Source organism: Sparus aurata, chromosome 12 (genome assembly GCF_900880675.1).
Source record: "Sparus aurata chromosome 12, fSpaAur1.1, whole genome shotgun sequence".
Lineage (NCBI taxonomy): Eukaryota > Metazoa > Chordata > Actinopteri > Spariformes > Sparidae > Sparus > Sparus aurata.
Window position 1 is genome coordinate 18,621,194 of NC_044198.1, and position 24,335 is coordinate 18,645,528.

At 41.1% G+C, this 24,335-nt stretch overlaps 2 protein-coding genes across 3 annotated transcripts in view; both read left to right on the forward strand.

Moving 5' to 3' along the window:
• The first annotated feature begins 8,323 nt into the window (after positions 1–8,323).
• On the forward strand, positions 8,324–10,199 carry tmem250 (transmembrane protein 250). Of its 2 annotated transcripts, none has more exons than XM_030434748.1 (2): positions 8,324–8,572; positions 8,839–10,199. In XM_030434748.1, the coding sequence occupies exon 2, from the start codon at positions 9,027–9,029 to the stop codon at positions 9,444–9,446; it is 420 nt and encodes a 139-aa protein (XP_030290608.1). In that variant the 5' UTR covers positions 8,324–8,572; positions 8,839–9,026; the 3' UTR covers positions 9,447–10,199. The 2 variants fall into 2 exon arrangements, with proteins under 2 accessions (XP_030290608.1, XP_030290609.1); XM_030434749.1 differs by having other exon boundaries at positions 8,336–8,543.
• A 4,079-nt stretch (positions 10,200–14,278) lies between these two features.
• nacc2 (NACC family member 2) overlaps positions 14,279–24,335 on the forward strand; it is a 35,944-nt gene continuing 25,887 nt past the window's right edge. The window contains exon 1 of the mRNA XM_030435890.1: positions 14,279–14,781. The gene's annotated coding sequence lies outside the window, so the exon portion shown is untranslated. The remainder of the gene's footprint in view (positions 14,782–24,335) is intronic.

Genomic DNA, 24,335 nt, shown 5'->3' on the forward strand with positions numbered 1-24,335 from the left:
CATTTGGGACCACTTGTTCATATTAATCGTAAAAAATGCTGAATCACCATATTCTATCAAAACTGTCTCACATGGATCAATATGTTTCTGCAGGCTGAATCTCCATAAAATCAATTATATAGTAAAATGCTCATTTGGTGTGTGTGTGTGTGTGTGTGTGTGTGTGTGTAGATGGGAAGTGTTTTGAGCCGTATTGATCAGATCCAGTATGTGGTAACTGTATCGTGTGTCCACTTATTTGATGTAATGATATTGTATGGATCCATAATTGACAAGAGGGCTTATATCAGGGGTGTGGTTTTGTACACAGTGGGTTGGACATGCAAAAAATAAGTGGTATTAAGAAAGATGTGCTGGCATCACGGCGTGATATCGTACAGTAGCTAATATGTGCCAGACAGAGAAGCAAATTTTGCGTCTCCGTTAGAATTTGCAGATGAAATGTCAAATCGGCAGAGGTGGTTCGACTTGAGAAATGAATCTCTTGTGCTCCTAAGAAAGCAAATCAAGTCAAAGTGAAGTTGTACAATCTGGTAATATACGTAGTTGATTGTTGAATGTCATTAGCTACTCGTCGAATGCTGAAGCCTTGCATTGTTAGGGCACCAACCCAGTGCTCCAGTGGGAACGAAACTTAACAAGTTTCCAGTTTTCAGATGCAGTTTGGTTGGGTTTAGGAAATGATCATGGTCTGGATTAATTTAATAAATCAACGGTCGCTTTTTGAGTCCCGCGGGACAGTGGCAGCGATGATCAGCAAAAAGAAACATATATCCTCTCAAAATGTCCTTCTAATCCAGAAAAATAATCTGCTCAGGGGGATCATTAGAGATCATCTCCCTCTTCCTCTTTTTCTGATAAAAACTCAAACAAATTGCCACTCAAGAAAAAGTGCTTCATGTCTCGATCAAGGTTTGGAGGGTTCCCTTAAAAGAGCAGTTACTAATTACCTCTTGTGAAATGAAGTCAGAATCACAATAAGAAAGTCATGTAACTTGATTACATTCTGTTACTTTTGGATTACCTCAAACATGTGTAAATAAGGACAAGAGAAAAGAAATGTCAATAAAAATGAAAAAAAAAAAAATGAAGTGTATATTCTGTAAGGTATCACTTGAGACCAGAGTAATGCTGTGTGGGACTCGTGAAGTGCACACATGCTGTTATATCATTCCTTCATTCAAATTTGTAATCCCCTTTTTTTTACTGAATATATCTGTAATCTGATAACATATTTTTGTCTGTAACTTTGATGGAATCCAGTTATTTTTTATTTATTTTATTTGTAGCCAAATGATATAATCCCGTTACATGTATTCCGTTACTCCCCAAGCCTGATCTTGATTTATCAAACTGTTTCAATCCAATTTGCTTGCAGCTTGTCTTCCTCACTTCGGTTCTTACATTTTGATGTTTAAAACCGTTCTCGCAACAAAATGATGTAATGTAATGTAAACGGTAAATGGTAGAGTAAAGTTCGAGCTGCCAGTTGTGGAGTAACCCCATCTCAGTCCCTATTCTCTGCAACAATCAATTCTCTCTCTCTTACTCTCTCACTAATATCAACTAAAATAAATTGCACATCTTCTCCAAACAGAGCAATTTCTCCGCCATCTGTTCACCGACGTAAATCAGGGCTTGTTGATGTAAACCTCCTCCTTCCTCAAACTCCCCCCAGTCAGGACTGAATCAGGCCTAATCCCCCGGTCTCCCCTGCCCTCTAAATCATCCCTGCATATTAATGGCTCTGTGTAGATAGAAATGGGAAAATATGCAAAATATGCAAACACAAAACCCAGGCCTCAGTCTTATTGAGGCTTGCGATGAGCAAGATGAGGAAATTCAGCGGTAAACTATTCGTTTTTCCTATTTGTTAAAAGATGCATATCACTTTTAATACAGCTTTCCCCTTACTGTAGTTCTTAGAACGATAACTGTGTCCTGTCATGTGCTAAAAATGAAAGGTTGCGAGAGGACGATACATCAAATGGTCTGCTGATGATCTTCATGCACACTCACATGCAAATGCAGTCACAAAGTCCTCATTCAAGCATGATTTCTTTGGGCCATTGCAACTAAGATACAGAAACACCACGTCCTCGAGCCATCCTCCTCCTTTACACTAGCCTCACCACTCCTGCCGAGTGTGTTCCCATAGGTCCCAGTCCACCCCAAACAACCCCTCCTCCAGTTCTAGGTCCAAGCTTCAAACCCTGTCACCCACCCATACAGATGTTTCCACATCCGTGGATAATCCAGCCTAGCCCCCTTATGCCAAGGATTAACACTAGCCAGGCCCAATCCAGCCACATGTAGCTGGGGACGGAAAGGGTGACAAGAAAGGGAGACACAGACCAAAAAAGGAAAAATCTGCATCAGTGACACCTTCGAACTGTTGTCTGTTTTCTTTATTAATTTACTTTTTATAGGCAAAGTTTGCCTGCAAGAGTTTCATTATTGAAATGTTGGGAAAAACTTAAATTCTAAGTTTATGATATAATATATATATATATATATATATATATATATATATATATATATATATATATATATATATATATATATATATATATTATAATAATACAGAAACCACTGCTGGCATCTGAACTGATTTTAACTTAGACCAAGCTGTTCAAAGTTGAGGAGATTTGTGCAAAACAACCCAAACTTGGAGATACAGTAGTTCAAAGTAACATCTGGCCAGATGAATACTCAGGATCTTTGGTGCAACAGGAGCAGGTTTTAATGACAACAGATGGCTTGACAGGATTATGAAACACACACAGATGTGTGCACTTAACAGACACACATGCACAAAAGATAAAAAAAAAAAAAAAAAAAAAGAGAGAAAACACTGAGGAGATTAAAAGTGTTTGAGCAGGCTTGGGGCTATTTCCTTAATAATTCAACTTTATATAGCAACGGAACTTGGAAGCGCTGGCTGCCTGCATCATGCTTTATTTTAATTAGTTTAATTGGGTACTTAATTTGCTCTACCAGGCTTGGCATCCTCCGCACACCTAACTACCCTGGAAGTGGATCAGTGTTGGGACCTTTCCTCATTATTTCACTTTATTTATTTGACTTTTTTAAAAAAGTTTTTCATGAAAAATTTGACTCCTCAACAGAAAAATCATGCTCAGCCAGAGCTGGCAGATTGGCAAACACATGCATTCAATTCCTTAGTAACAGATAAAATCGGATAGAAACCACTATTACTAAAGTGGAAGTAGCATAGAAGTCGAAAAAACTGGAAAAAAATGGCGTATATTTTAGAATAAGTGGTCAAAGTTTGGTCTGACAGTCCTAATGGATCTCCCAATAGGAGATCTATCGAGTTGCTCCATAACACGGCACGGCGCAAACATGCCTTTGATTAAACTTTCACTAATTAAAGTCTCCCTCATCTTATTAGCCCGACTAATTGATTTCATTTGTCTTAGCTCAACTATTGGCTGTGACCTCTACTTAGTTAATGAATTAATTGATTTAGCCCCAGTGTATCTGGAGGAGTCAAAGAGGATTTTGACATGTTGCCCCTTTAATCTTGCTTCCTCTGGACACTCTTTGGGTCGTGATGGCGATGTATTGGCAAACGTTTGAAGGGGTGGAGGTTGGATGGCTGTTGATTGCACTCTCCACTCCGCAAGGCTGCGAGGCTCCAGAGTAGATTTGGCCTTCTGCAGTTTGTCAGAGAGTGAAGAAGTAGCCTTGGCAATGACACTTTTAAAGCGCCATTCTTCAGTTACTTTCAAACTCGGGGGGGAAAGAAAAAAAACTTCAACCTGCGCAGAATCTACTTTCCCCCTGACCCAGAGAGATGAAGCGATAGTCCAAAGGTCTTCATGTTTTGGAAGAGAAAAATACTAGTTGATAATATTGCCATAATGCATGATTAGAACCAGTATACATCCTTTACAAGGGCACTTGAATGCCTGAATCAGTAGCGTCCACTTTATTGACATCGTTTTTCTTGATAATGGTACGAGACAGAGGAGCTTCCTCAGCTTGGACGCAGTTATTAAGCAGATGTAGGGGGGAAAGGCAGCATCTACACTTGGCACTATTCGGTGGCATTTGCAGCTGTAATGGTGCTGTATGTGTCCATTTATCAAAGATAATGCAGGAGCTGGATTTTGTTCAAACACGCCTCTATAAGAAGGAGGAGAGATAGCCCGGTGCCATGCCCTTGAATGTGGCGTCGCTCACTAGAAAGTGGATTGGAAAAAGCACTGCTGACATGCAGCGAAACCTGAACAAACAGCTCCCTCCAGTGGTGGGGAATCCAAATGTTTTCCCTTGTGTGCTCGTCTTCCAGGCCGGCATCCAGTGAGGGTGGGTTCATTCAACTGTTTCTTACGAATACATACAAGCAAAAGAAAATGTTTTAGACGATGCAAACAAATACGCAAAAAGGAATGATTCAAGATTGTTGAATTCAAGAGCTCAGGCAAGCTCCTGTGATTAAGACTCATTGAAAAAGAAACAGCTGATCTGGTTAAAGTGTACTCATCGATTTTAACAAGATTTTTTTAGTATATGCTTAAATATATATGTAAATAAAAAACACAATTCGACTCTTCCTCTGACCTTTAAGTTTCTGTTTTCTGAGATTTCTCCTCATAATCATTATTAGCATAGTTTAAATTTTAATTGAACATGAATATGACTCATTCTGCGTAGATCATCCTGATACCTTGTCGTTTATCTATGATCTACCTGTGTCCTCTCCTCCCGTGCCGACATCATTCATCCCTGAGAAAGGAAGCTAGCTCTTCACAACCTGACAAGCAAGGATAACCTTCAAGGTATTTTTTTATTTTTTTCTAAATGGCCACCATTAATCTTCTAACCAGAAAAAAAAAAAGTTACAGCAGGAGATCGGCAGAAAAGTTTATTGGCCAATAGAAATGCAACTGCTTGCACAGATGGTTCTGGTCCCGAAGTGGTCCAAATGTAAAAAAAAAAAAAAATGTGCGTGAAACTTTTAGGTTTCTTTATGTTGCAACCTTATGTTAAATTTCAGACGGTACGTTGTCAACCGTGTGCTTATAGTCGGGTTAGGTTTAGGCCCAAAAACCACTTGGTCATGGGTTAGGAAATGATCATGTTTGGGCCTAAATGGTTTTCTCGTCGCAAATGTGGCTGGAAAATGTCCAAACGTCAAAATATCCCTTTCTCTTGCCACAAACACATGTTCTGATTTGATATCCAGTGGTTTCAAGCTTATAAATGTTGAAACACAGTCTCAAACATTGGTGTCACCCAGCTGGCACACCAGCCTCATGTCAGCATTTCACTCAGGCGGCCGGGCCAGGCTACAAGTCAGCCATTGTTTGGCATATGATGTTCTAGTTTCTATGACTAATTACCTGATGTAACATTTGTCTTTTGATATTAAAAATGAAGTCTTCTCTTTCATTCTCAAGCAAGACCTCAGTGTCTGGAATAAAAGGTTGTTACAGTGATGCCATTGTAATCCAAAGATCAAGTTCTCCCAGCAGCAAAAAGATTATGAGCCTAGCCGCCTGGATATTAATTTTTAAATCAGGAGGTGGAGGAGATGGTGGTGGAGTTAGTTAGTCCATATCCAGCTGTGCCTGTGGCCACCAAAACAGGGATTTGGAGCCAAACCGTGATGTTTTTCTTCACCATAACCTAGTGGAATTTTGTGCCTAAACCTAACCAGAGCATAAGCACAACGTTGTGACAAGAGAGAAATAGAAAAAGGACGGCTGGTGTTGAGTGGTTTTTCAGGCGACACACGCTTTTTAACATGACTTTGATGCTGATGGAGATGACACTTCAGACACTTTGCTTTTAATGAGAACAGATGAGATATGTTGAACTGATTGGGAAGCAGGATTCAACACAAAGGTTCCTCCCCGCACAAATGGGATTCACTCCAGACCTGTACGTCAACTTGAGATGTGTTTGGTAAAATGCCTTTCTGCTATAGCAGCCACTCCAAGCGCTTCATACACTGAGAGCACATTCATACACTGAGAGCAGAGGCTGCCGATCAGGATTCATATGGCGCTTTATAACCCAAGCACCCCACATAATCCCATGCTCCACCATTCACACTGATGGAACAGCCATCGGGAGCAATTTGGGGTTCGAGGGCACTTCAGAGGAGATTGGGATGGAGCCACCTACGCTCCGATGAGAGGACGAGCCGCCGGATCCCCAGCTGCCCCGTGTCTAGTTTTAAAAATGTCTTGTATTAAATAATACTGGACAGTTTCAAGAGCATCAGAATATCCTGATAAGTGTGAACTTAACGTGTCAATTATTGAGGTATTGTACGATGTTTAGTTTAAACCACTCTATGTCACATTTGAAGTAGTTCTGGAGAAAGGTCGTTGATTGTTGAGCCTCATTTCTCATTTAATTTGTCTTCCGATTTGGCATTTTTTTATTTTGATTGGATTTTGACGATCTGGACATGAAACTGGCGTACCCCGCCCCTCGACCTATGTTAGCTTGGATAGTTTACAGCCCCCACATGACCCTGCAAAGGATAAGTAGCCAGAGATGATGGACGGATGGAGGGAGACTCAACCATCAGCTATATTTCTGCAGAAAGGTACATTAAGTGGTCGACAGCGGGCGCTCTCTTGTGGACAAAGAAGGTAACCTCCATTTTAATAAATGTAATTTGTATGGTCAGAGCTGACCTCGGGCTTTGGCTGCCATTCAAATGATTATGCTATGGATTTCATTAAGAAACTCAATCATAACGTGAAAGCAAAGTACACAGATTCATATATTCAGCCTCAGTGACAGCTTTATGTGTGTTTGATTAAATATGATAAGGTTTGTTTTTCTAATTTTGCATAATACACCTTTAAATTCCTGGTAAAGTGATTCCGGCGCACTATTAACAACTGTAATAAACTCTTCTTTTAAAAAAAGCTGGTATTTATTATGATTTACCGTCACCTGCTGCCATCTGGCTTGCTGACAGATAGCTCGGATGTAATCATTCGGCCAACCCATAAATCGGCCCATTGAAGGTTACTTGATATACAGAGTGAGAGTCGAGCATGTTTGCGTGGCTCGCACACTTCTGAGAATATGCATGCGCGTGCGCTGTGCAACCTTGTGTGAGGTTTACACACACATGAATAAGAATGCACACCATGACCTTTACACAGTTTAGGACTTTTGATTTATTACAGCAGAGTGTTTTTGTATTGCTAGACTACTTCTACTTAAAGGAGCACTATGTAGCTTATATTTAAAGTCAAACTCGGAATTTGAATATTTACAGTGTTAAAGAGGTAATAATAAAAGTCTGAAATATTTATTTTTTCCCTGAGTGAATAAATGAGCTGTTCTCAGAGGAACATAAGGTCCCCAGAACAGTTTGAAGCTAGGAAGGTGGCAGAGTCTGCCACATATAAATAAAAGTAAAACTGTGTGTAGGTGTGCTGTCCTTTAAGGTCAGTTTGTTTATTCGGCCGTGAAAATGAATGTTATGAGTGAAGATCTTTCTCCTTTGATTAATAATTCAAGATGGCACCTTGCTAGTGGCAGCCTATTATGGCAGCTCCTGCCACTTCATAGATTTTATTGATTTTTTTGGCTTGTACACCACGCTGTGGATTTATTTTTATATTTATTTTTTTTAAAAATAATAAAACTGCACTTTATCCTCTTGCACTTTATGTTCCATTTAGTTTACTTTATGATACCTCCGCATTTTTATTTGATTTTATAACTCCTTAGGCATTTTATTGTATATAGTATCTTATTGTTTTTTGTATATTGTCTATAGTACTTTATTGTTTGTTATTGTTTCTATATTTGCCCTTGTATTTTGATTGTATTTGTACTTGAATTAAACCGCTGCTAATTTCTCCTCTGGGATTATTAAAGTGTGTCTATCTATCTATCTATCTATCTATCTATCTATCTATCTATCTATCTAATGGGGGGATCTAATGTCATCCCCAAAACTACATACTGCACCTTTAAGTAAAAAAAAAAAAAAAAAATCTTGCATACCTCCTCCACAACTGGGAATTAGTCCATGGACCAACTTGTGCTCTGAACGTAGAAGCAAATCATGTGCCTTTTGTTTCCCAGCCTACACGCACACACACATACTATACATACATATACATATATATATATATATATATATATATATATATATATATATATATATATATATATATATATATATATATATATATATATACATTTATATATATATATATATATAATCCCTTCACAATCTTTGTCGAACTATAAACAGGCTATTTTAAACCGCAGTCCAAAGCCAGCATCCTTTCCTTGGGTGACACTTCCCCTTTAACTCGGCAGCTGTCGTCACAGCAGGATGACTCGTATATTTTGCGACAGGACGTACAAGCACCGGCTCGCCGCTGCCGTCGCTCCCTCGTCGTTAAAACAGCGCATCGTGGGGCCGAAAAGAAACAAAAACAACATCCCGTGTGTTTATGTTGCAGCCCGCTGTTTTATAATGTGATACAATGCGCCCGTCGTCTGAGAGTCAAACAGCAGGTTTACTGGTGAGGAGGAAGACGTCGTAGTGCTGCATGTAAGATCAACACTGGTTCTGCACGATCACTCATTCTTACAGACAGAATATTGCATTAAAGGGGCCTGTTTTGGGACGCTAGCTATGAGTTGGTTATTAAAACATAAAGCTAGTGTTGTGCTCAAATGAAGGCTTGTATGTAGCTTTGAATATGTGTCCACACCTGTTGTCCTTGTGTGCACAGGCCTGTGCCTCATGCAGTAACAATGTGTGCAGGTGCATTTATGGGAATGATCACAAAACAACTATCTGTGATCTCTTCACAGGACTTGTGTGCATTAGAAGGAGAAAACCTCCACAGCAGACACACAGCGCCTGCAGCTCCATCTCATCCCTGGGCTCCTGCAAGAGCCAGTTTTTTTTCTCCGCAACCAAATGACGCCAAGGAAGCAGATCCCACAGAGGACTCCACCTGTAACACCTGTGCACTGTGCTGGGCTCCAGTAGCCCACCCATGCCTGTGATCCCCATCCCACGGCGGGTGCGCAGCTTCCATGGCCCCCACACTACCTGCATGCACTCGGCCTGTGGGTCGACGCACGCTTCCAAGCTAGTGCGCACCAAGTACAATAACTTTGACCTCTACCTGCGCTCGCGCTGCATGTACAGCTTCCTCCGTTTCCTCCTCTACTTTGGCTGCAGCCTGCTGACCTCTCTGCTCTGGGTGGCGCTCTCCGCCCTCTTCTTCTTGCAGTACGTCAGCGTGCGCGTACTCCTGCGGCTGCAGTACAAGCTGTCCGTCATCCTGCTGCTGTTGGGGCACAGGCGCCTGGACTTTGGGGTGCTCAATGACCTGATCATCTACAGCATGCAGATCACCATGTTTCTGGTGGGAGGGCTCGGCTGGTGCTTCATGGTGTTTGTGGACATGTAGCTGCGGTGTGAGCAGCGTGGGAAACGTAGTGTGTGATGTGGATGCTTCACACTGTAACTTTATGCACATGTTCTAGTCAAAAAGACAAGTTTGACGCCGACTCAGCTTCATATTGGGTTGTTTCAGATATGATAGAATCCAACAAGAATTTGTGTAACATCTGTGTGTACGCTCCTTTAAAAATAGCTGGTCGGGTGCGACTCAGAGAGAACCTCCCGGTTGCTAAATGTTAACGACGATCCATGATGTCTGAACACGAACATGAGAGTCAAGATTTGAGTCATCAGGAGTCCCCATTTGTAATCTGTCTTCACAAGTTTTAAAGGGCATCTCGACTAGAAATCTCATCCGTTTACAATAATGGAAAATGTGTGAATGTCAAAGTTAACGTTGCATGGAAAAGTGACCTAACACATGACTGATGTGTGATGCAAGGCAGTCAGTCATCTGTGCCAAAATAACACGAGTTTGGCTCCAAAACGCAAGAAGGTGCACCATGACTTCCATAATGTCGTGTATACACACAGCATCGTGTAAACATACAGAGGTGAAGCTGACACACAGTAACTTATGGTGGATAAAGTGACCAAAAACAAGTTGTCAGCTGTGTGCGTGTGTGTGTTTGTGTGTGCGCGCGCGCGCTTTTGTGGGGCAGAATAGGGAAAGAAAAAAAATAAAACTGACAAACTGTGTAAGTGACAAATGTCAACTTTGTTTTTGTAAAGTTATTAAATACATTTTCTGTCGGTGAAATGTTTTCCTCGTTCAAAAAAATGGAACGGCCTGGGTGAATGTGTTCACTTGTGTTGTGTAACAGCCATGATGGCATGCCCCGGGCTGTGTCATAAGAGTGTGTGACAGTTCAAATCGAGAACGTCTTTGGGTCAAGTGTTCCATCAGTCGAGAGGCGCTCTGACAGACTTCTCTGTTTAGCTTCCTCCGGCACGCAAACGCCAGCCACCAGCGAGACTGTGCTGTTTGTGCCAAGCATAACAATGGACATGGCTGTGTCCCAATCACCTTATATAGCCTCAGTTTCACACGGCATTGTACCCTTACAAAACCTAATGAGGGCCGCCGGTGGAATGTAACCACATTTACACAAGTACCGTACATACAGTTCAGTAAATTTGAGGTTTGTTTCACGCCACTTCTTTCTTCTACTCTGCCACACTTCAGAGGGAATATTGTACTTTATACTTATAGCTATGTATTAATCTGACACCTGTAGGTACCAATATATTTTCATTACTTATGCTGCAACAGTTTGTCGTTTACTATTCTGATAACCGTTATTTTTCATTCACAATGGGAAAAAATCTAAAACAATGTTTTAAACAGCGTCCCAACTTTGTTTGTACACTTGTTGAAATGTTTCATGGTTTCAGCTTCTCAAATGTGAGAATTTGCTTCTCTTCCTTTTGACCATATTCAGTTATTTTTGTGTTAGCCAACCAAACCAAATGTTGGTTGCACAATACAAGCATTATGAAGGTGTCACTTTGGGCTCTGGGTAACTGATGACATTACAAACCAAACAGGCGATCAATTAATGAAAGTAATCCTGCTCCGTTCTGCTCAGTGGTCATGATCACCTCTCTGAACCGGCGCCAGCTGCAGAGTTTTTGAAGGGTTCTGTCCGTATGTCAAGTATTTTATCGGCCCGTTTGTGATCAGGTAGTCTTATTGGCTACAAAAATCCAAATTGTGCTCTGTATTAAAGTAAGAGTTTCAAAGTAAATGAGTAGATTACATGGTGTAACGCATACTCAAGTTTAAATTAATTTCAATTACAGGTTGCCAATTCTTACATATTGCACCTTTAACTTGGTATAAATGTGAGGATTTGAATTCTGGGGTCACGCACAAGCTCCGACCTCAATGTTTGCAAAAGAGGCCGGAAACTACAGGGACTCCATCTTTAGATATGGACTTTCGACACGGTGGCTTGTGGCCTGACGGAGACATGCTTGAGACTGGTGTGGCCTCAGGCAGTAAATGGATAATCGGTGGGGGGGGGGGGGAAACAATACGCTTTTGTTCTGGGGATCAACACATCATATGCCTCGCACTGTGAGCCGGGCCCAGTTACACCAGAGAACTAGAGAACATGGACTGTCTTGTGATGTCAAAATAGTGCCATGTTTAGGCTCGGCGATTAGGTCATAGCGCGCTCGTTTTCATTTCTCCTTTTCGTTTTTAAAAGCTGAAGTTGCCTGCTTACTCTGAGTGACTTGACATTTTTTGTCCTGTGCATTAACACTAACACCACTAACCTCTTCCGATCCTGTACCCTTGAACCCTACAATCACAAAAAACAGAAAAAAAGATGATCTGCAATGATTCTGTACATACGTTTAAAAAAAAAAATCGAGCATGTGTTGAAACTTTCAAACTTAAGTTATGAAATTCGACCTGCGGTTGTGTGAGCCGCCATTTAATAGGCTACACTTTCAGTTTAACTAGTTTAGCCGAACAATGAGCTACAACGAAACATCTTTAATTCGCTCGTAAACATTAATGAGAATGTAAATGCATTCATGGCAGAGACCTAGGTACAATGAGATCATTATAAACTCACCACTGAGCACCACAGACACATGATAGTCCCTATAGGAATATCATAGTGTGCCATATACTTTAAATAGCAAGAGGTACAGTAAGAGCACTGTAAACTATTTAATGCCATTAACTGCCTGTAAGCCTATAGAGAAATATAACAGGACTTATACAGTGGTGTCTCATTATGGTACACATAAATACAGCTTGTTTGAAATTGTAAGGAAACTGGGTATCACATGGGTAAGACATATAAGAGAAAATAAGAAAGAACAAAATGAGAGAAATGAAAACACTTCAGTGCCATCATGAAGTGAGGAGATAAAAAGCAACATCAGACATAAAAGTAAATCATAGTGGAGCAAATTGAGATACGGACCATGTGGGAAAACTTGAACAAACCCTATGATATCAGGGAATGATCTCCTCCAGCTCGAGGGCCGCCCACAATAATATCATCAATTAGTATGGCTTATTGACTTCAGCAGCCTTGTAGCTGAGATGGTGCATTGAAAGTGTTCCGTTACGTAAGTATAATTATGAAAGCTGTATTTCTAAAGCAGAGGAGAATATAACTAATGACATCTCCTACAACTACTGTGTACTTTTAATGTTTTTACAAGCCTGTAATTTTTCTCAGTTACTTTTAAATTCATGATTGAGTGCTGAGTGCAAGTTGAATTTCTTCTTAAAAACTATGAAGTGCCCCTTTACAAGAGTGATAATCCAGCTGGCGGTATAATCTGCGGTCTTTGACATAACGTCAAAACTGTCATTTTTTCGTGTTCTGTTACAAATTGATACTTTTTTTTAAACATTTTTGAACTACAATTCTTGTGTTAAAATACTTCTTTTCAGTGCCTCAGTGGTGGAGGAAGTCTCTAGGTCACCAAGTATTTAGATAATCAATGAATCAGTCCAAGTAATTCAATATGAAAATGAAATCAAAATTATTTGATTGTTGCTTCTTGTGTGTAAATATTTTTTAGTTTACTCCTATATGACAGTAAACTAAGAATCTTTGGGAAAACAAGTAGTTGAAGATGTCATTTTAGGCTCTCCATAGACCAAACTGACCTATTAATCGAGAAAACAGTAATTAGTTGCAGCCATAAAGTAAAAGTTCTTCTACCACACTGTAAAAAAAACATTGACAGTGTTCCTTGTTAGTAAAAGTTTATGAGTATAACCATGAAATCTGTACTGAAGTGTGAAAAGCAGGGTGATAGTATCGTCATATAACTGACATTAAGTCAGCACGTGCATTTGTTACAGAACCGGGTGGCTGAGAGACCGCAGGATGGATCGCAATGACGTATTATGTATTTATATGTGATTTTATATGTGACAAATGTGATCGGACTCCGAGCACAGGCATTTATAATAACTATATAAAAATAGTCCTCTTTTTGTTGATGTCTACAGGTAATTTCTAATCATCAGAGGAATCACGGGACTGTTTCATAAACTTGTAGTCACTTTGAGTGTGAAAGTAACAAATGACGTCAACTCAAATTACTCAAATTAAGTCTTTTTTTTTTTTTTCTCCAAGTCCGGAATTTTACTCTTGCTTGTGTATGAATTACACCTTGTAATCTACTCAGTTAATTTTTAAAAATCATGATTGAATTTCCTCTCAAAAACAACACAGCGCCCCTTTAAAAGCATGGTGGCACAGCCTCTCTCTCTCTATATATATATAAAAACAGAGTAAAGGTAAATATTTTAAACATAAAGTTGCATCTCACATAGACTGAGGCTTAAGGATTGATGCCCCTGCTCGCTCTGTGAAGTACAGTAGAAACCCTGTAGCAGTGATTTACCGAGCCGAGCCTGCAGTAAAGAAAAAGTTGACTTGAGGTCACACCGCCAGCAGTTGGCGCTTATAATTTAGCAGAACTAGCACACATGCGCATCATCATGTAGCCTGAGCTGTCATCACGTAAAGGACACGTGAGGTAACCACACATGTAAATTTCATTTTGAGGGCGAGCACGACACGCGACAAAAAAAAAAGAAAGTGTCCTCATATGCTCTCTGCATATCATCATCACATATCACATAGTATGTTTTTTTTTCGCGTGAGAGTGTGTGTGTGTGTTTTTTTTTTTAATAAAGCAGCCTGGTGGAGGTTTTTGTTTCAAACCCACAGCAGTCTGCACCTTTAAGCCCCGCAGAGTGCAGCGAGTTCATGTGTCCGTGAAGGCGGCACGATATGACCGAAGCGCGGCTGACCCGACTACAGTAGAGACAGTGTGTGTGTGTGTATACCTACAGTAAAGAGACAGAGAGAGAGAGAGAGAGAGAGAGAGAGAGAGAGAGAGAGAGAGGGGAAGAAAAAAAATGTCTGTGTCTTTAAAAAGCAACTCTTTAGCGAGTGGTGGTGCATGATGTCAGGCTGCTGCCGCTGCTGCTGCTGTGAGTCCGCACACCGTTCATGTGAGCTGCGTTCACTTCCTGCAAAAAAAAAGAGGGGACGGAGAGAGCGAAAAGAGAGAGTGTGGGATAGAGAGATGGGGGACGAGCGGCCAAGATAGGACGGAGAGAGTGATAGAGTGAGCCAGCAGGACGACGAGAAGAGTAGGGGGGAAACCGGGGCCCTGCTTTTTAAAAAAAAGATATATATATATCCTTTCCTTTTTTCTGTGTGTTAAAAAAAACTACAAAAAAACACCTCGCAAACTTTGTAGGTTATCCGGAGGGGAAAGCGAAGCGTGCCACATCTGCGCCGGGCGGACGAGCCGCAGTTTTTTATGGGAGCATAGCGACATATCGGGTAAGTAAATTATCCCCCCCTCCCCACAAGCTTTTCCTCCTCTTTTCCTGCCTTCGTGTTTACAGTGTCTGATTTGTATGACGCATAGGTTTTGCTTTTCTTCTTCTTCTTCTTCTCCCCACCATGCATTACTGTCTCGCTTCTCTCTCCCTTCTTTTTTAAATTCAGCTGCATTCTCACCACCACCACCACCTCCTCCCCCCCGACACAATGTGCTGACACGACCAGCACATGAGTTTCTTCTTCTTCTTCTTCTTTTACACAAAAAACTTTCATGAAGTGTAATGGCAGTGAAATGCTGAAGGAGGAGGAGGATGGTGGGTGATCCCCCTCCCAAGCTGAAGTGTACTGTACTGTCACCACGCGCCACCAGAAGATATCTGATGACATTTTGTAGTTTTTTTTTATAATCAGCCCACCTCGAAAATTTGTAGGCTAATCTCTTCTTTATTTATTTATCTCCTTCCCTGCACTTTTAAACCGCGGTGGGAAAGTGTTGTAATGTACTTTCTACTATATGAGTGGAGAGAGTGGCTTGATATTATCTCTATTATTTTCATTATAGTCTAAAATAATGATAATAATAATACAAATAATAATAATCTCCATCCATAATGCATCCATTGTTTGTGCTATATGTTACATGAGGTATTCAACCTAAATCAGGTGAAGCTGTTTCACGACTTGCTTCTCATATATGTCTCTGAACACTAAACCTTCTATAACGTCATATAAAAGGCTCTAAAATGTTCCAGTTCAGGGTGCAAAACGAGTGAGGCAAAGTGGAGAGCGTTGAATGAAACGTGGTTAAAAATAAATTTAATTTACACACTGCCATCCACTGCTGCCTGATGTAACATCAGTTGTGGCCCTGTTTACCTCACCTGAACCCTGCAGGAGCCATTTGACTGTACATACAACCCCCCTCCTCCTCCTCCTCCTCCTCCTCCTGCTGTGTGTACATGGTTGCAGTGTGTGGCTAGCCGGTGTGTGTAGCTTGTGGCAATTTTCTTCATTTCCTGTCACTTTCCTTCCCTCTCTCACATGCTCTCTCTTCTTCTTCTTCTTCTTCTTCTTCTTCTTCTCACTGTCTAGTCCGTCATCGTCGTCAGGCCAAGCCGTGTGTGTTTAGTTTTTTTTTTTTTCTCAAGATGACTGTGGCAAAAAAAAAAAAAAATCTCACTTTTGATGTATACGGTATTTCATTTTTGTCATGTGGTAAACAGCCCCCAGCGACATGTAGCAGGTGTCGGAGGCTAAAGCGACGGCTTAACGCTTTACGGTCATATGAATCATTTAAGTAGTGCGTTTAAAAAGTACATCTCTTGGTGTTTAAAGCGTTTTAAAAGCCCCCCTCCCCCTCCCCTCTGTTTCTGCTTCTCCGGTGTACAAACTACTATGAAAGGATAAGAAGGCGTGTTGTACTTGCCTTTTGAATAGCTGAGCTGGTATGTATCCATACCTGCCAGTCCTAAGGGCAACACAAAGACAGGTTTTATCAGGGCAGCTATGAGATTCCTCCTCCCCCTCCCCAATACGTGGAAATCAGTTCGGGGTAATGCGGGCAGTGTGCTGCCAAGTTTCTATCTTCAGACTTTAACACAACATACATGGAAAATGTAGGACTCTTTTTTCTCTTTCTCTCTAAACGGAGGCCTTTCCAACACCACTCGTCTTTGACTTGGACGTCTGCCAAAGGGGTTGTGATGGCTCTCAACAGCTGTATTTGTCTGTGTGTGCGTGTTTGCGTGTGTCGGTGAGTGTGATTCTGAGTGCGTGTGTGTGTGTATGTGTGTGTGCTCTCGCCGTGTCCCGGGATGCCCTTCCTCCATAGGCCTCACACTATACAGCATTCCACAAGGGGGCCCGGGGCTATGTGCAAGTGGGGAGTGTCAAGGAGAGAGAGAACGACAGCTCGGTTTCAAATGCAACTGATGCAGATACGCCGGCAGAAAAAGGGAGAGAGGGAACACAAAGACGGAGAGATTCTTTCTCACCTCGTCTCTTGTTAGACTTGACGTTTGCCCAGCACACATAGAAAGATTACACTGTTTAAAAAGAATAAAGTAGCTCCGGTTTACAACCTCTAATAAATTCCCCTCCAGAGCTTTTGAAAGAAAAACAAAGTAGAAGTGTAGAAAGTGCAACGCTACTGATATTAAAAAACATTTGTTCCTTTGCTTCATTAAAAAGACATTTATTCATCCAAACTGCGTTTTAATACCTGGAGACTTGTTTTTGTCCCTGCTTCATTTGCTCTGTGCCTGTGTGTGTGTGTGTGTGTGGCCTCAAGCTTGGTACACTTTTATCTGTACTGTATATGCGTGTATACTCAAGTGGGGAGTGTGTTTACGTGTGTATGATTTTCCTTTCCTGAGACAGTAATGAGTCACTGCTGATGGTATGTGATACCGGGCTCCAGTCATACATCATATTCTCATACATTAGTCTTGTGTTTTTTCCTCGTAGCGCCGAGCCTGTTCTAGTTAAACCCTGATGGATAAGAAGAAGCTGCTGCTCCCTGTGTGTTCGGGCTTGTTGGTTGTTGTTAATGGAACTGAAATGCAAATGTTAACCGTGAAAAGAAAAATGTCTTTCCACTGAATGAGAGATCCAGCAGAAGATAGTGGGGAAGAAATCACATAATTTATGTGAAGCTAATTCTAATTTCACCTCCATTTTCTGGACAAATCAGTTGGTCTGTACTCCAACGCAGTAGTTTTTCTAATTGACTGTGTAGGTGTCAAGGTGGTTTGGCGGTGGCAACGGTTAAAATCTGCTCGTAAATTACACTTAACTGTTTCCAGGTCTGTACAAAATTGGTTTGGTTTGGCCGAACATGAAAAATGTTTTCCCACATACTTTTTCCTCTTGACAGATTTTTCACATAAGGTTTTATATATGGAAGCCCATTTTTGCCAGATAAAGATGAAAAAAAAAGATATCTAAATATATATATTCCCATGGGAAGTCGATATGAGCTCAAAAGTCGAAATCATCAGACAGAAAGTCAACATTATGAGTCAAAATGTCAAAATTATTAGATCAATTGTGACTATATATCCCATAATTATGACCTTTATCTCATATTTTAATTTTCCATCTCATATTTATGACATTATAACTCATAATTTTGATTTTTTTTAATCTCATAAATATGACTTACCATGGGAACATTGTGTCACCAAGCTTAGTTTTGGTGGAAATGGACTGCCTAGCTATGTGTATGAATTAGCCATCTGTCAAATTCCCACTTCAAACATAGTTGTAGTTGAACATTAGGCCTACTAGAAAGTTGGAAACAAGAAAAAACGCTGCAGTCCTTCATTCTTCCAACAAACAGTTAACTTAGCAAACATATAGCACTGTCAATAATGTTTTACAGTTAGCTACCTTTGTAAGCTATCATTAAATAGCTAACGTTCGCGGCTGTGTACTTACCAGTCGAATGGACAGTAGGGTTGCAAAGCTGGTGACATTTTCCAACCGATTTACACGTATGTGTCAACGACCGCTGTACTGTATTGTTAACGCCAAAGCAAGCCAAACATTTCCTACAGCTGCAGCTTCACATTAAAAGAACAAGAGGTACATTTTATTTTAAAGTAGGCTAGTCACAGGAAATGCAATGTGTTCAGGGAGTTTAGCACTAGGGCAGTCCAGACGCTACAGCAGCTCACTATCCCCTCTTGAGGTACCAAGTGGTATTACGAGACGGAATTAGACTAGCTAGTTAGCATGCTAACATCAGTGGGTGTATCTGTGATATAGATGTCTTTGACATAATGTCACAACTGTCATTTTTTCTCGTTCAGTTGATCATTTTAGTGAACTTGAACTAAAATGCTCACATACAGTTCCTTTAAACACTTTGAAGGAGACACTGAAAGTTAAGTAAAATATCTTGACTTTCTCGAACAGCTTCTCAGTACAGAAGAGACATGGCTTATCATGGAGGAAGAGTGTTCACTAAACTCCACGTGTGTTTATTCATACTTTCTAGTGGCAGAAAATTTAAATCCATGACTACATTGTTGTACTTGTGTGCACTACAAACCACTGGATGAACACGGCATTAGTGTTAAAAGCCACAAATGTTACAGATAAGGTTAAAAGGTATAAATTCTTAACTCTTGAAATGCAGATGAATGGCAAACAAGGTTAGAGGCCCCAGTGAACTCGCCTTGCCCACATATTTTCCAATTAAAGCCAGAATTAAGTCTGGAGTCACATCAAATCAGATTGACTACTACATGGGTAAATTTGGCAGCACTGCTGAAAGATCAATTTACTTAGATAAACTAAATTACGTCCAAATGACTGACGTTCCACATGTCCATCTTCCACCTAACACATTAGCAGCCACCCGGTTTGAACGTTCACCGACTGATTCATTGGTTAAAAATGTTGGTTACCAGAGGCTGTATATTCAGCATGACACTATTAGTTTCTTGGCATGAAAGGTGATTGCAACAGCCACAAAAAAAGGATGGGCAGTTCCTCAAATTCACTGCTCATTTAGCATGTAATGTGTTTTTTTTCTTGTAATTTATCTCTAGCTTTTGTCAGTTCCTCTTACCTTCAGCGTCATTAGAGGCAAAACACACATTTGGGTAGAGGATGAGACACAGGGAAATATCTGTGGCTTATAACACTGATGCCATGTTCATCCAGTGGTTTGTAGTGCACATAAGTATAACAATGTAGTCATGGATTTTAATTTTCTGCCACTAGAAAGTATGTATAAAATATAAGCATGAGTATAAAATGTCAAGCTTTATTGTCATTTACACAAGCACGCAGGTACAGTTGGTTTATCTGGGCTGCGCGCTGAAATGCAGTAAAGTGAGAAAATAACGAGAGAGCGAACGAGAGAGAAAGAGAGAGGATCAGCAAAAGCCATTAGGAATCTCAAATGTAACCGATTTGGGGCTGCTTTGGCTTGCTACGTGCTTTTCAGGAAGCCTTCCAAGAATTTAGACAATGAACAGTAAACATGGCATGTTCCTCAGAACAATTCCACATTAGATCTCAACGATCACGTGTCTCTCTCTCTCTCTCTCTCCTTTTTTTTTTCTCAGAATCGAACAGCCCCCACACCACAGTACATTGCAGATAACTGTAGCAGCTAAATTTCATGCTCCCTGTGTATGTACTGTACTTACACTTGACAAGGAGCTCTCACAAACTGGCAAATGTGCAGAATTTCCCTCTCTCTCTCTCTCTCTCTCTCTCTCTCTCTCTCTCTCTCTCTCTCTCTCTCTCTTTCTCTCTCTCTCTATCTCGCTCTGTCTCAGAGAGATTTCTGGTAAGTGACATGTTTGGCCGTTGGCATAATGCCTAGCAAGATCACATGGCATGAATGTCGTGCCTGCGTTTGTGTGTGTGTGTGTGTGTGTGTGTGTGATTGTGTATGTCTGTGCATTTGTGCTTGTGAGTAGAAAAAAAAAGAAAAAAGAAAAGAAAGCCTGTGCACACTTGATTGTTCCAAGTATTTTCAGCATGAATAGGGGCACGTAGCCGTTGCAGTGAATTACAGAGCGCCGAGAAGTATGACGGGGACGTGTTTCTGATACAGTCATGAGATCAAATTCTCAAATTGGACGGAAAATTAGGTTTTACTTCATAGTTAAAGCTATTTTGCTTGATTTGATGCTATTTGTGGCATCAGCAGATTAAAAATTCATGAAGGTTATGTCGCCGTATAGAGGGCTTATTTCACTTGTTAAATGTAACGTGAATTAGGAGCAAATACAAAGAAAAAGCTTCAAAGATTTCCGAGTTGTTCTCGTGTAATTGCTCTTGGTATAACCTGTCACTTGATTTGCAGTTTTAGAACCCTCAGTTTACAGTACGTCAGGGGCTCATGAGCATTAAGTCACTGCTATTCATGTAAATATTTCTCATGTTATAATTGCCCCTATCTTTACCGAGGCTTCACTGTCACTGAAGACAGTAGCCCAAGAAAGGTTTTAGAACAATTTCCTCTGATCCTGAGTTTCAGCGAGGGGGACATTAGATTTACTGTGAAAGTCAAACCTATAATTCGGGGGGGGGATGACGCACGCAGGCATGCACACACACACACACACACACACACACATCCACCAACACATAAATAAACCCCACAGAATCATGCAGATACACATTCACTCAGGCAGACACACACACACACAGAGAGAGAGAGAGCACTGTAGATGGCATTTATCCTTGCAGCCCACCTCAATTTTCCATGCTCTTTTCGCCGCGTGCTGTACATAATTAAATCGCTGCAAACTTCAAGCCTCTCTCAAGACAACTGCCATTAAACAAAGCGTGCTAATTAGTGCATAAGGTAATAAATGAGGAAAGCAAATACGCTGACCCCCTTTCTCTGTGGAGATGACCTGTTCTGTATGTGCTCCTCATGTCCTGACAGCCTGGCAGAATGCTAGTGGGGGCCAGTGGAAACAGACAGGAATCTGAGGCGGGTAGTTTTCACTGCACAGCCCCCAACACCCACCCACCCAACAACACCATCTCCACCCTTCCAATTTCCACAGCTAACATGCGTTAGCAATTACGGCTAAATCACAGCATTACCTACCTGGTGCTCATAACAGTTGTGCTCCCTGCAGAAGGTTAAAAAGGCACTCAGACTTAAAATACTGGCCTGACATTTATTGGTTTGTAATACATTAAAATGCAGTAAATTTTATTTATTTGGTGGTTAGTCTGGTCAGTGCGGCTAACTTTATTATCTTATTTCTAAATATGCCAAATGATACAATGTTGATGTTCAATATGTAGATACAGCCAGGGGACATTAGCGCCTGTAGCATAAAGACTCAAAATATGGGAAACAGCTAGCCTGGAAAAGGTTAGCCTACCAGTAAGCTCTCTAGTTATTGTTTTTACTCTTATAAGTGTTGCTGGTGGAGGATATGGACGGAGCAGGGCTAACTGTTTACCATTTTCCAGCTGGTGTGGTAACCAACTGTTGGCCATATTGTTCATTTTGACCGTTCTGTTTATCATATTTACAGCTAACCTTTTTTGTACTTGCTGTTAAATGTGCAATGCGTAAGATAAAGCTAGAATTTGAAGAATAAATAACAGCTTTGACGTTATATCAAAGTTATATCTTTGACACTTCTGAAGCTAGCATGCTAACCTGCTAGCCCATCCTGTCTCGTAATACCACGTTGTACGGGAAAGGCTATAGTGTAGCCCCTGTAGTTTCTGTTAGGATGTTTGCGAGAGGCAAGTTTGCTTTGTCTCACAAGCTCTCTTAGCTTGTGGTCAAATAAATGAATGAAAAAAACTGTTTCTTACACTTTTTTGAGGACTTAGGTTGGATTCTCCGGGACGGTCGAAAGGATGTGACTTTATTCAAGTTCTCAGTGTCTCTCTCCGTTACGCTGACAGAAAGCATTGTAGCTAACACATAAGTTCCACAGGGCCCTTTTAAACAGAAGACACAGTCATACACCTTCTGAATCAGAGTTTCTTTTATCAAACTAAAACAAGCTAACTTTTCATTCAAACTCAACAGAAGCAAAATAAAACTTACCAAGACCAACTTGGTTTGTCTTTCCGCTGCTCCAAGAATCATTGTCTGGCGGCTTATCTACGCTGCCGATGACCGACTCGCTCTCTCTCAGCTTCTGTCCCTGCCTGCCGTGTCCTCTCATCCGCCGACGGAGGCTGTGTCCTGTCACTATACTCTGCTGTTCAGTTGTAGGCTGGTGAGCCTAGTGCTGTTGTCCGGGGTGAAAACACCAGCCAAGCTAGTAGAGTAATAGTGCCACTAGCTGCACAGCTAACTGCGCGACCTAGCTTAGAGCAGGAAGTAGCTACAGTAAAAAAGTGTATCGTGAGCAGCAGTTGCAACTGTTCGATACATAGCACATTTAAAGTGTATTTCCTAAAAATGTAGAAGCATTGCTTTAACATAAGAACCTCATGATGTAAAGCCTTTTGTATAGAGATGAAAAACAGTATAGGCTGCGTTGCTGCATGTTATCAATCCATCAGCAATAGTCAACTCGAATGACCTGAGGGACACTTAAAAGTAATAAAAAGAATCTCAATCTTAATCTGTTTTCTTTTTTTCTTTTTTTTTCCTTTTCTTAATCTTATCGCCTAGAGGAGGACAATTATGACTATGATACCTTTGTACAGGATCATGCAGCAGCAAGCACTTAGAGTCACGCAGGATTATCAGCTCCTGGAAACACTATAGAAATCCGTCTCGTAAACACTCCTGTCTTATATACTTGTGTGTTAACTTTATGGAAGCACCATATGTTTTACCCCCGCTGTGTGTGAGGGTGCTGCCTATTTTTCCATGTTGCTTACTCAATTCGGACTCAAGACTTGAGGGATAAACAAGCTCCGTTTGCATAGGTCAGCCGGGGTCCTTTTCAGTATTTTACAAGTGTGATGAGGTCAACCAAGGTGACATGTTATTTGAGCACATGTATGCTAGCTTAGTCTGGTGCTGACTGAAAGATTCCTAGGTCACAGTAAGCATGCGCGCGCGTGTGTGTGTGGGTGGGGGTCGGTTAGGGGGGTTGCACACACTCAAAATAAATGTGTATGTACTGCTGTGCACTTGAACAAACTGTCTTTTATGTTACATTATAAAACAACAGCATGATTAGTATCATGGGAAGTCTCTGCTGCGTGTCATGAGACATTCTTTGATTCACCTACTCTCATCATGATATCAAACAGCATTTCGTTCCCCTGCTTTTTTATTTTCCATGCAAGCGGATGAATTAAAGCGTTCTGTCCGCTCTAATTGAAAAATGTACAGTGGATGTGGGAACGGCTCTCTGTATGTCTTTGTGTGGGTGTGTGTGTTTGTGTATGCCTGTCTGTAGACAGTGGGGCACTGATGCTGAAAGATGTGTCCTCATTTTTTTCATTGCACTGGGCTCCTCTGGCGGTCGGCGTCGGGCTGCTCTGATGTCACGCATGTGTCACTGCCGAACATTCAGCTCAGAAGCGACAGCGCGGGGCGATCAAAATGGCATGTTTATTCTCCCCACATCTCCACCCTCTCCCCACTTATGTGCCACTCTCTTCCTGTCGCTCATTCTTTTACGGTGCTACATACGCTGGAAAGTATTTTATTGTCATCATGCCCCCCCCCCGTACCTCCTCACCTCGCTGGAATCCAGGGAGATACTTCATGATGGGGAAAAAGCTGCGGTTTTACTGGGGGGAATTAAATGCCGCTTTCACACTTAAAGGTGCAAAAATCCTATCAGAGCGCAACCTCATTTTATGTGTTTTTTTAAATTCCGCTCACCCCGCATGCCCCTATTTGATTGACACTGTTTGCTGCAGCTGTTATCCGCCATTTTTAATTGTTCGTGGATGAATAGATCCTGACATAACCTGTCACATTCTTCGTACACGTGAATACCTATAGACCCTTTTCAATAGAACGGCGCTGCAACACGTGACGGTTAAAAGCTATAGACATGCTAATGTCGGACAGCAAAAGGGAATAAACTTGGACCCTATTAGGCACGTTTATATTTTAAGTCTGAAAGTCTGAAGCG

Bases quoted from the DNA above. Each gene is read 5' to 3' on its own strand.
- tmem250 (XM_030434748.1), top strand. From the start codon at position 9,027: ATGCCTGTGATCCCCATCCCACGGCGGGTGCGCAGCTTCCATGGCCCC.